A 13,076-nucleotide genomic window follows, 5' to 3' on the forward strand; every position below is an offset into this window, starting at 1 on the left:
TTGATAGCTGTTGAAAACTGCATGGAACTGACAGGGATTGTTTTGTTTATTTGTTATAATAAATAAATACATACATTATGCTGCTACCTTCTGCTTTTCCCAAATACAATGTAGCCTACAGGTGTACATTTCATCAGTCCAGTTGCAATGGATGGACTGTGATGAACTGCCCTACTTGTGATTGTTTAGATATTTTAAAGGTTTTATAACAATGCTACAATTTTTTTGGCAAGTGCTACAAATCTATTCACCTTTGCAGCGCCAGTAGGCTACTTTGTGTGCGGCCCGCAAACACACATTCCAATCAAGCATACACAAAAGTTTCAAGAGTGGGGGATGGAGTAGAAGATGGAGACAAATTCATTAATATGATTTATTTTCTCTGAATGGATGTACAGGACTGAGCGGCGGTAATTTTTGTACCGCTATGCGGTACATCTAGTTTAGTAACATATTGCATTTATTTTATTTATTGGTTTTAACGCTGAAAGAAGAGTCTGAGCTGATTGGTTGTCTTCTGTGCTTTTTAGTTTTTATATAGGCTAGGCCTAAAGTTGTTTTCTGCGTATAGCCCTACCACTGAAGGAGAGATGCTGAACATGTTCGTTACAGCTGCTGCCCAATGACAATAAAACGTAGGCCTGTTCTATTCTATTCTATATTGGTTACCAAACTTAGCTTTACTGCACATATAGGCCTAAATTATGTAGCCTAATGGAGCTTCATTATACAATGCTGTCGTCTGTCTCTTGCTAATTCATATTTTCCAAAACCTATTTTACTTGCCTGCTGAATTACTCGAGGTTTGCTCCTCCTGTTGTAACGTTAGATTTGTGAAACTTCTGTTTTTCTTGCTACCACCACTGCTGCTGATCTTGCTGCTGCTGCTGCTGCTACTGCTATCGCTGCTGCTGCAGTGATCAGTGCTCCTTCTTCTGCCATTACAATAATCATTGCTGCACTGGGAAGAAACCGAATACATTTTTTATCAGCTGCCTTGGTGATTTTTCTGTCTGCCTGTGTCTGGGAATTGCTTAGCTTATTTTGGCCTCAGTGAACACTGACTGGATACAGCCTAACAGGATCGAATCCCATGGAAACGGTACACAAAGACACAAGTAAACATTTCAGGCCATAGCCTACACTTGATAGCTGTACCGGTGAGAGGGTCCCATATTATCAATGCTTTATGAGTCCAAGTTCTTTTCAGAGTGTAAATATATGCTTAAGCCGTCTGGTGGAGTCAATAGCATAACTGTTGCACATAGGTGTCCCGTACTGAGGTAGGCTATTTATTTACCCATCCCTCCTCCTGGCTCCAGTAACAGGTTGTGGAGTCTGGAACCTCTATCTGTGACCGCAGACAATAACCGCTAGGTCAACTCAAATGCTACAAAGTATCTGTGGATGCGTCTGCATAATATTGACATTGGAGGGAACCGTCGACAAGCATTTCGACATCATTACGTGGCACGTTTACAATACTATGTGGCAGCTAGTTATTCGCTGAGCAAGTCTGGACATTTTGTAAAGCTTTCTCTTCCTAAGCATTTTTTTTTTTCATTCTGCGAATTGTTGGATGCGAGCACCTATTGCGTTCGACAGGACCACATAGCCCCCCTAAAGATTGTTCGTGGGAGAGTAGGGGAGGGGCTTGAAGGCATCCGATAAGGAACTACGTTCAGTTTGAAAGGGTAGGGAGCGAAATGAATGAAGAAATATAGCAAACATTTCACTCGTTGTCTGTAAAAGTGTATGCATGCTTGGACGATTCTCACAGTGCGTCGCAGCTTCTGTCCGTCGCCGAAGACCGAGATTAGCAAGTGATGCGATCTGAGATTTGCTGACATCCCCCTCAGCGGCGTGAGTAGGAAACGCCGCTGCAAAACAGGCCTTTCAATGAATGAAAAAGATATAACGTTGGCTCGAAAGCTCTGTTTAGGTCTTGTCGTTGCTTTACCGCATTGTTTCTTTGCGTTGGCTGTCTTGTTTTTCCCGTTCAGCCTTTTGGGAAGCACTTCATGTGTGACAGTTTTTAAGGCATCTAATGTTAAAGCGAGAACGAGAAACTATAGCCATATGCATATGCCATTGTCAATGTTTGTATGTGCGAGATCGATGTAGACATTTTGATGTTTAATAATGGAATGGAATTTTGAGTAGGCTAGGCCTACAAAGTTGCATTCATCAAAACTCTACCAAATTGCAACGTATTCCCTATCGAATTACATTGTGATTTCTCACATTAAACATTTAGTCTATTCACATAATCTTGATTATTCATTAATTCATATGCTATTACATTCATATTCCTATGGCTGCATAAAGCACTAAGCTAAAGCTCAATCATTTCTCCTAATGATTTAGAAAACTAGGTTATACACACAAAAACAGTCTGTCATTAAGTACAGGGTCCTATTCTGGCTGTAGTATGTTAATGTATTCATATGTTTGCAGGACTGGTGTGTGAGTCCACCATGACTGCCCTACGGCAGAGGAAGGGCAGCAAAGGGAAGGAATCTGGCCCTGAGATTCAGAACCTGAACCCAGATTCATCAGCAGTACCTCCTCATAGGACCAGTCCAGGTCAGGTCATTTCCACAATCAAACCCTAACATCTAAACTTGCATCATATGATAGATAACTTTTATTCTGTTTTGCTTAGTGTTGTCCTCATATGGGAATCCAATCCTCACTCCTGTACAAAGAGAGAGCACTCAGAGGAAAAGAGAGCATACTAACTACATTTCTATCTCTGTTCAATTTTGATCTGTCACTGTTATTGTTGTCCAGTTGTCATTTAGCACTGTTTGTGCAATCAGATTCCGAAATCCCTCTCAACAACACAACACTATACTGCATCTCTCCCCTAAATATCATTAGTCGTTATTTGTTGGTAAAGAACCTATCATGAGTGTGGAGGAGGGTGGCTCCGGGGATGCCAGACACCATTGTTGAGCCTTCAGGAGGTTTCAACAAAACACATATTTTTTAAGGTGCCTGCTTGATAACCCCAGTAAAATGCTCACAAAGGCTATTGGGGATGTTTTTTGTGCACAAAAGTTGCTATGTTTGGTGTTTTTGTTGCTTTGGTTCTTTGGTTGGGCTTTCCGGCTACTGGCAGCGTATGTGGTACCATGAAGGAGGGCCTTCACAGATCCTGGGCACAATGGCTGCTGCAAGCTAACTGCATTGTTGTATCCTGCATCGTGTTATGTAGGCCTAATGTTAAATGGGCTTGGTTGTTGATTGTTAATTGAATTATACTGTTGTCTGAAAACTGTCTGTTGGCTACAAGAGCAATGTCAAGCAAATGTATTTCCAACAACATCATGCCAAATAACACTCATTTTGACATTTTGACAGGTCTTGACACCTGACATTGGCCATTGCTAGTATGAACCATTTCCATGTAAAAAATATTACATCTTTGAATGTGAAGCTTGTTGGATGTATTCCTCGTGTTGAATTATCTATGTTTTTGTTGCAGATGTTTGGACAGGCTGGACAATACTTTGTGGAACATTTGGGGCCCTTGTTGGGGTATGCCTTGGCCTTGCCTGTTGTATCTATGTGGCGACGTTGCATGAAAATGACCTGTGGTTTTCCAACATTAAGGTAAGCATGAGACTAGCAGTCTGCATTGGTTTAAATGATGTAGGCCTGACGATTTTCTGGGGTGTCCAATCAGAGCCTATTCCACATGCCATATACAGTGATGGCCAAAAGTATTGGCACCCATGCTAAAGTTGACTGAAAAGAGGAATATAAAATCATCTTTTGGAAATTGATCTTAATGCCTTAAGTGAAATATCTAACCTTTAAGGACACCAATTTTCTTAGTGAATGAATAATGTATCATAAATAAATAAATGTTCTTTCTTAAAATACAGGGGTCATAAGTATTCCCACCCCTATGTTAAATTCCCATAGAGACAGGCAGATTTTTATTTTTAAAGACCAGTTATTTCATGGATCCAGAATACTGTGCATCCTGATAAAGTTACCTTGGCCTTTGGAATTAAAATAGCCCCACATCATCACATACCCTTCACCATACCTAGAGATTGGCATGGGTGTTATTTCAGTTAGCCTATTAGCTGGTTTGATGCTCATTGAGCATCCTTAAAGGTTAGCATCCTTAAAGGTTAGATATTTCCTCATTTTTCACTTAAGGCATTAAGATCAATTTCCAAAAGATGATTTTATATTCATCTTTTCAGTTAACTTTAGCATGGGTGCCAATACTTTTGGCCATCACTGTAATGGCTCTTCTCTTGAGAGGCTTCAGTGGTCCTCTCTTAACATTGTTAGTATCTATAGGAGTCTGTGTGTATTGACTGCACATAAAAATGACATAGCCAATTTCAGTCAGTTTTTTGAACGAAATCTCCTTCAGGATAGTAAGAAAGCATGCTTGTGCTGACATGGTGTGGTGTTTATGTGTATGACTTCATTTAAATGTAAATTCTCTGCCACATCCATTGGATTCCTTTTCCATATGCTTTGTGAGATCAAATTCATTCATCTGCAGCACAAAATAATAAAGAAAGTTCCTCCACCATAATTTCATACAAATTACGGAGCTTGAAATACTGTCATGTTTGATTTAAAATGAGTCCTAGAGTTTGCGAGAGGGATCTGGTCTTCAGCCATTCTGCCCACTCTTTGCACCCCATGATTTACAAGTGCTAAGTCTGGCCAAGGAACATGTCACCTCCTGACATATTTTGACAGTACTGTTGGCTCACTACACTGTACATTTGAAAATAGTTCAAGCTTTCCCCATGCAATGTCAACCACATAGCAAGAACACCACAGAGGGATCAAACAATATGCCTTTGCTGTTCAGTGAGAGAACAACACTGAGTGGGTGTCTCAGCAAAATAATAGTGTAAGGCATCTGACCTCTTATTTTGCTCTGCTTGTGCTCTTAGATTCTCTCTCCCCCTTTTACCGTTGTCCAGGTTCTCCTTCTCTCTCGTTTCCCTGCCGCCTCTCTCCTGATGTTGACAGAGCACGCAGATGCTCTCATTCATTATGAATATGGGTCACTTTACAGCGCTGGCACACATCCCTCCCCCATTCCATTGAACAGGGAGCTCAGGAGCACTGTTTTGAACGGGCAGCCAGTTCTCATTTAAGCCACCGGGCTTCCCAGCAGTCTCTAGTTGCATGTATTTTCCAGCTGTGCATCTACCTGCAGGCCTCCTGTTGTGTCCAAGTGTATGTGCCTGGTGATTTAGAGGGGTGTATACATGCCATGCTTTCCTGTCAGCCTTTAAAGACCAAATTTTAAATTGGTCTCAGGTTCATGGTACATGGTTTCTAACAAAACAAAGGCTGCACTACGCAGAAGAGATGGCCTTTTGTATCCTGTTCCCTCTCTGATTCACTTTATGCCTTCTGAGTTTCTCTCTGTTTACAGACAGAACATTAGGCAATTAAATAGCGCTTGTAGATAGATATCAAATTGCCAGAGCTTTGCTTTCCTGCTTAGTTTTTTTTTTTGGCTGTTTCGCCTGGGCAACAAAGGCTCCTGGATTTATTCAGGGGTTGTGGGAAAGCGGAGCATTATCTGCCGTTTTCCGAAAAAGTTGCACACACTGTAAAATTCATTTCCTCTCCCTTTGAGCGGCCTGGGTGACTCAGTGGTGACTGGTTGTTGTGTCTAATCCAATGTGACTGCAGACCTTAGTGATGGGGAAACCAAGTTTTGCCGGCATTGTTTGCTGAGAAAAAAATGAACTCGGATTCGAAAAAGTGAATCCACATGGATTTTCCTACGCGTATATTTTTTCCTCATGTCTGCATTTTATGGCCAGATATTGCTTTTATGTTTCCCCAGTTTAGTGAGGCAGTTCCCCGCCAGCATTTGAAGTTCTCCTTTGCATTTGTAGGTGTCTCCTTTGGGAAGCCATTGTGTGGTGGGAGACATCTGCTGCACAGCCCCTTAAATTCATCATGTGTGAGGTCATGTCCATGACGGTTATAGTACCTCGCGGGGTCTATTTAAGTCCGGCACCCTCTCCAGGCTCAGAGAATATAAGTGCTCTGACAAATGCGCTTACCCTTTTTTTCCAAATGATGTTCCAAGTCCTGTTCTACCTCCGTCCTGTTGCTATTCTTTTCTTTTTAACAAATGTACTAAGAGGTCAACCGTTTGTGGGCTGATCCTCCTGTGTTCCGCAGAGATTTCCGTTTACTGGCCTGTGTGAGCGCATTCTGTTCTCATTGCTCACTAGTCGGAGTTCTGGACATTGTGTCCTCTGAAGGCCTTTTTTGTGGTCCGGACTGATATTTTCTCCTAATGAGATGTGGAGGCATTGTTCGGAAGGCAGAGTGGAAGAGCACAAGAATAAGGCAAAGGCTTTTTGGTCTCCCCAGCCACCGATTACTTCACAAGCGGAGAGGCAGCGTGATGTGGTAGCATGGAAAGTGCCGCAGCACTAGCGCTTCTAGCCAGTTAGATAAGAAGTGACCGGGGAGAGGAAGGAGGGCTGCTTGAAATTTGACATGGAGGCCCGCAGGAGAGGGGATAGAAAGCTGGAGAGGCACAGCGGGATTACCCGTGATGGTGCGTCCATGGGAAAGGCCGAGACAAAACGGTCCACAGGGAAGGCTGAGAAGGAAGAATGTGGGCATTACCGGAACTCTCAGCAGTCTGGAGTTCTGGCTTTGTACTGGCATGGTGTTGCCATGGCAACTGGGTTGTCATTGGCAGGGGCATTAGGGATCTTCCATGCGTGGGCGGTGAACTCCATACACGAGAACCTGCTTTGGTTCTCCCACCTGGAGGTAAGTAGCATGAACCTGGGGCCAGTTATGCTGAGGAACTGCTCTCAGCCAATTCTCACATCGTAGTAGTCTGTGAAGATAATGTGAAGTCTGTGATGTTACTTGTCTGTGAAGATATCGCCTCCCATATTGATTTCACAAACATGAGGATTAAGGACTCTATCTATGTTTAAAGATATATTTTATATTAATGAAAATTGCTTGTGTCAATTTCAGTCCCCCTTGCTTTATTTACCCAAGCTTTCTTTACTTTCAGCAGTGTAAAAATGTAATGGTTGTACACTCATTGTATACTCATTTGTCTTTCTGGAATGTAATATTGTTGCATTAACAGCTCAATATATCTCAGATTGTTTGTGTACATTTAGTATTCAGTATAGACAAAAATATGGCGCTTTACTGGCACTGAAGAATACTTTCATCTGAAAAGTGTGTTTGTTTTGTATGTGATCTTTTTGTTTGTAGGTAGAGAAGGCATTTTTGCTGTATATTGTTTCCCTCTGTGCATTTCATTCCTTCCTTCTTGCCTTCTTGACTGCTAGGAGGTTGAGCGTGAAATCTCTTTTCGGACTGAATGTGGCCTGTACTACTCCTACTACAAACAGATGTTGAAGGCCCCCACCATTCAGCAAGGTAGGGCCTGCTCTTGATCCAGGAACACTTGCTAACAGACGCAGTCCCAGCTTTGGCCTCCTGTCATGTGAGGATTGAGTGGACTGCTGATGTCCTTAGAGCATCATAACACTTGAAAGGCTGCAAGCTGCCTATCCTTTAAACAGTAAATGAACCATGTCCTTTCTCATACTGGAGAGCTGTGCCTGCTAGTGGCTGTGGAAGCGAACCAAAATAGCAGGACATTAGAACATACAACAGTATCCAATGGCCTCTTACCTTGTGTAATCAGAGCACCATTAACGGACTGTTAACCAAATGGATAAAGCAAAGGAAAGGGAAATTAAATAAAGGAAGATAAAAAAATGATGTTTCTGTTAAGTTGCCTTGGGTAAAATGAGTCCTTTAATAGTTGCATTTTAAATGGTCTCCTCTGTACTTTTCAACAGGAAAAACTGCAATTAGGCCCATGCCGATCAGCAGCTAAATGGCTGCAGTCCCAGTGCTTGTGTGAAGCTGTTCTCTTGATACCTCTTAGCCTTGGGGTAGAATTCAACTTTTATGCCTCACTGTCTTTTGTTGTTTGGGCTTCACTCGTCAGCTATAACCAATTTCCAAAGGGATGAATCCAGCATTTTGTTTGCGTGTGTGTGTGTGTGTGCGCGCGCGTGTGTGTGTGTGTGTGTGTGTGTGTGTGTGTGTGTGTGTGTGTGTGTGTGTGTGTGTGTGTGTGTGTGTGTGTGTCAGTTAAACTGAAAAGAAGTTCCTGTCTCGCTTTTTCTCACTTTTTTGCTAGGCCTCGTCGAGCTCATCAATGACAACATGACAGAATCCAAGAGAACCATTAACCTCTTGCAGCGCATGAACATATACCAGGAAGTCTTCCTCAGCATCCTCTACAGAGTTCTGCCCATTCAGGTATTAAGAGCTGTTCAATTAGAGAACAGAGCGCCATGAATAGGGACAGCAGAAGGCTAAGTGGAAAACCATGAAAAGAGCATGTTATTAGCAAAGCCTGGGACTAAATGCTCAACCACAAAAGAGCATTCAGGGTCAGGGGTAGGAATTCTATTTATTGTACTGTAGAGTCTTTTGTGGTTACGGAATATATGCAGGTACAGTATAACTATAAGCTCAAGTAGAGACAGGTCTCTTTGAGCGACCGCATGTTCTCTTTGTTTTGCAGACGTACCTGGAGCCAGTGTATTTCTACATCTACACGGTGTTCTCTCTCCAGGCCGTGTATGTCATCGCCCTTTACATCACCAGCTGGCTGCTCAGCGGCTCCTGGCTGGCGGGGGTCCTGACGGGGGTCTGGTACATCCTTAACAGGTCAGTCTGGCGGGGGTCTGGTACATCCTTAATAGGTCAGTCTGGCGGGGGTCTGGTACATCCTTAATAGGTCAGTCTGGCGGGGGTCTGGTGCACTCCTTAACAGGTCCGTCTCGCTGTAGACACACCACCAGCTCACATCTGAGTGTTTGCAAAGTCCTCACACGTAACACATGACCACTTGAATCCAATTCAATATTTGTTTTAATGACTCAAGGCGCTTACCAGAAACTGTAGCAAACTATGCTGTAGAAATGGAAAGTGCTGAAGTGCGGTTGTAGAACTGATGTTGTTTCCCTATGCTTTTCAGAGTGGACACCACACGTGTGGAATTCACCATCTCGCTCAGGGAGAACTGGTCATTGCCATTTTTTGCTCTGCAAGTGGCGGCCATCACTTGCTATCTGCGGCCTCAGCTGAAGCCCATTCACCAGGTAAATGGGAGGTGACTGTCACTCTCGAGGTGAAGCCCACCTGATAAGCACCATTGGTCACAAACGTGCTTCTTATCTTCAGCTCATTTCCCTGTGTGAGCTTATTTTCCATGCAGACAAGAGAGAACAGTTCAGAGTTGAGCTTGTTAAAGGAGCTGCATGGATGGCCGTGCAAATGTCACTTCTGTCTCTCATTACTTACACAGAGGGCAGTCTTTATTGCCAGGGGTTTGTAAGATATTTCTCTTTCACACAGATGGTGATCTTTATTGTCAGGTCTGTCAGTTTGTAACTCTGTACCTGTATCTCTCTCTCTCTCTCTCTCTCTCTCTCTCTCTGTGTGTGTGTAGAGGGTGGTGCTCTGGCTGGTCTTTGTTTCCACCTTCTGTTTCTGCCTCACCTGGCAGTTCAACCAGTTCATCCTCTTCATCCAGGCCCTCATCTTCTTCACTCTGGATGCCCTGGACTTCCTCAGCCCTGAGCAGGTGAGCCATTGGTCTGCACGTGTGTCTGGATGGTCTGCTCTGCCTCAGACACAAGGTCTCAACCAGTCCACTGCCAGAACACCAAATTGCCAGATGATTCAGATTGCAAAAATAATAGTCCAGGCAAAGTAAGGTCTGACCCAAAACTAATTGCAACAGAATTTATTTTCACATTTTTATATTTCAATTGGTGATCTAAACACCATAGTAAAAGTCCATGAAAATCCAGTTGGTGGAAATATGTTAAAATGAGGGTTGTTTTATGCATTATCCTTCAGCAAATACTGACAAAACTGTAATTAGAATGTTATAGAATAAGCATTCTAAAGAATATCTGACCCAATCTAATTTAACATGGAATTTTAGAATATTGCATTGTTGAGGAACATTCTTTTATTTTCAAAGAGTTAGTACATTTCTCAGGCTTATTTCAGACTGGTTTGTTGCTAATTGGTGTCTATTTTTACATTTTGGCCCTTTGAATCAATGGAAATGGTTGTTGCGTCTTTAAATAGAGCCAGTGTGTTTTTGCATGTAAGTGTTCCACAATGTTAAAGTTGTACAAACACATAGTTAAGCATTATTTAGCCTAGGAAAGTGTTTTTGGTGGTCTGATTTAGAGGCCACTGAATCATATACAGTAGGCCTATCACACGAAAGTATCAGTCCATCATTTTCCAAGACTTATAGACTTATAGTAATTGACCTCTTGCCCGGGGGTTGACTGAGAGACTGTCTATCCAGTCAGAGGGGCCTGTATGATGCCTCTTTACTTTGCACAATTTTGGCTAAAACAGTAATCAGACAGCACAGTATGTTTATGTAAGTGAATGAATAAAGGAAAATTATAAAGGCAAAGTTGAAGATGGACATGATAATGTCCAAATTCGACAGAAAGGTGCAGATAACTGCAGCTAGCCTCCAAAGAGGTGACTGTTGTGACGTCTGGCAAAAGGTGCATGCTATACTAATAAATATAGTTTAAGCTTAATAATTAAAATGCATGCCTATGCATGGGCCATGGTTTTACCAAAATAATAGAACAGCCAAAACTATACATATTCTAAAAGCATATGCCCTGTACATGAAATATAGCATTAATCAACTTATGTCCCATCTTCCTTCATGCATAATACATACTCCTCTATTCTGTATAGGCGAATCAAGTGAACAGCTGATACATTTTGGCCTGCACTATTAAGGGAAACAAATTAAACATCATAAACTACATATTTTCTAAAAGCATATAACCTCTAGAAGTGATGTGACACCAATTAGGACATGTCCCATCTTCCTCCATGCAATGCACAATACATTGCCATTCTGTATAGGCGAATCTAGTGTAAAGCGGACACATTTTAACATATACTGTCTAGGGAAAGCAAATTAAACACCCTAAACTATATATTTTCTGAAAGCATAAACCCTCCAGAGGAGATATAACACCATTTAAGATATTTCCCATCTTCCTCCATGCCATGCACATACATTGCCCTATATTCTGTATAGGTGAATCTAGTGTAAAGCGGATACATTTTAGCCTATACTGTCTATGAAAAACAGAATTAATACCCTAAACTATATATTTTCTGAAAGTATATTACTTGTAGATGAGATATAACACCAGTTAAGACATGTCTCATCTTCCTCCATGCCATGCACAACATATTGCCCTCTATTCTGCAAAGGTGAATCTAGTGTACAGTAGATACATTTTGGCATGTACAGTCAAGGGAAAACAAATTAAACACCCTAAACTATATATTTTCTGAAAGCATATACCCTCTAGAAGAGATATTACACAATTTCAGACATTTCCCATCTTCCTCCATGCCATGCACAATACATTGCCCTGTATTCTGTAAAGCTGAATCTAGTGTAAAGTGGATACATTTTGGCCTATAATGTCCAGGGAAAACAGATTAACCACCCTAAACTATATATTTTCTAAAAGCATATGCCCTCTAGATGAGATATAATACCAGTTAAGTATTATCTTCCTCCATGCCTTGGACATGGTACATATTCCTATATTGCATTTACTCTGTATTAAAACACATTGATTTTAATATATCGCTGAAAAAGCTAGAGCAAAAATGTTCAATGTTAACATTTAAAATCATATTATTGTTTAATTTGACCATCATTTGTCCTCAGATTCACCCCTGTGGGCTGAATAGTAATTGAGATATAGGGCTATATTTGTCTAATATGCATGGTCACTAGCAAATAGCTTAGGGGTTTGTCCAGTCCACATTGGGTGTGGTTTTGTTTTCAAAAGTCCGGCAAAAAGGTGGATCTTATGTTTCTTAATTAGTCATGGTCGTGTTTTGGGCTTAACATCCTTTAAACTAATGAGAGTGACATCTGTCATTCCCTTTAACAGCAAGCAGTGCGCCTTCAAAAAGCGCATCGATATTTTGATAGTCAGCGGCGTTATGTTCCCCATTGTAATCGTGTAATTGGTAATGTTTTACATGGATGTGCGCTGGTGCACATTCCTGTGGACGAGAAAAGCAGGGTGTAATTGTGCACTCGCCCATCACTGTTGATAATGCACTCTTAAAGGGACACCAGGCAACGTTTAATTACTCATCTACGTAAGTCGGTATATGGTTAAATGACTCATTACAGGGCGAATGAAGACTCTCGCCCGCCCCTACTGCCTGTAGGAAAAATATCCCGCTTGCAAGTTCAGTGTATCGTACCCGCCGACCGAAGCAGGATCAGTTTACATCCTGCATTCACAGCACAGGGGCAGGCTAACGAAACGCGATTGTTGCAAACGTGTGTATAATGGCAGAGCCGCCGAAGAAGCAGCGAAAACCCTTGACGGAAGATGCAAACAAAAAGGAAAAGAGCTTCAGACCGAGCGTGTGGGAGTTTTGTAGAGAAAAGGCATCAGGCTTGCCTGGTGTCTCTTTAAAATAACATATAAACAACTCGCCATGGATTTCTGACCAGGTATTTCTTGGTCAGTGGCGTAATGCGTTTTAGGTAGTGTACGATAGCGATTTTTAGATAATGCGCTAGACCCCTCCTTAGGTCGTTAATTGCCACACCCCTTGGTGCGTTGCTCAATAAAAGAGACGGGCATAACGATATTGTACGATATTGTACAATAGTGTACAATATTCTAAAGTAGAATAGTGTTGCATCGTGATAATTATACGCTTTGCGCCGTGCTCTTGACTGTCATGATAGGGCCCATAGCTATTGTAACCTCTTGGCAGCCATTTTGGTGACCATCTTGAAAATGACCCCTTTCTCAAAGTCAGATTTTACTAGATTTTTAGTATGTTATTTAGCATGTCTAACAGTACCAGAATCCATAAAAAAACCTTTTGTATCAATTTTTTTGATGTTGAACCCTATATTGACCCGCCTAAAGTTACTCAACTTGCACTGGATCATC

At 41.8% G+C, this 13,076-nt stretch overlaps 1 protein-coding gene across 5 annotated transcripts in view; it reads left to right on the plus strand.

Moving 5' to 3' along the window:
• Positions 1-1,158: 1,158 nt before the first annotated feature.
• Positions 1,159-13,076, plus strand: part of dpy19l3 (dpy-19 like C-mannosyltransferase 3) — a 40,468-nt gene continuing 28,550 nt past the window's right edge. For 2 of the 5 annotated variants that reach the window (XR_006022596.1, XM_042062683.1), the window contains exons 1-6: positions 5,855-6,798; positions 7,341-7,431; positions 8,207-8,328; positions 8,597-8,742; positions 9,053-9,176; positions 9,527-9,661. Coding sequence is in view for 4 of the 5 variants with exons in the window: in XM_042062683.1 (XP_041918617.1) it covers positions 6,517-6,798; positions 7,341-7,431; positions 8,207-8,328; positions 8,597-8,742; positions 9,053-9,176; positions 9,527-9,661 (900 nt within the window). In the remaining variant the exon portion in view is untranslated. Of the gene's footprint in view, positions 1,284-1,347; positions 1,695-1,780; positions 1,864-2,457; positions 2,587-3,490; positions 3,619-5,854; positions 6,799-7,340; positions 7,432-8,206; positions 8,329-8,596; positions 8,743-9,052; positions 9,177-9,526; positions 9,662-13,076 lie in introns of those variants that run through there. The other 3 variants (XM_042062685.1, XM_042062686.1, XM_042062684.1) reach the window with 3 other exon arrangements.

The sequence above is a fragment of the Alosa sapidissima genome, chromosome 14 (genome assembly GCF_018492685.1).
Source record: "Alosa sapidissima isolate fAloSap1 chromosome 14, fAloSap1.pri, whole genome shotgun sequence".
In the NCBI taxonomy this organism is placed as follows: Eukaryota; Metazoa; Chordata; class Actinopteri; order Clupeiformes; family Clupeidae; genus Alosa; species Alosa sapidissima.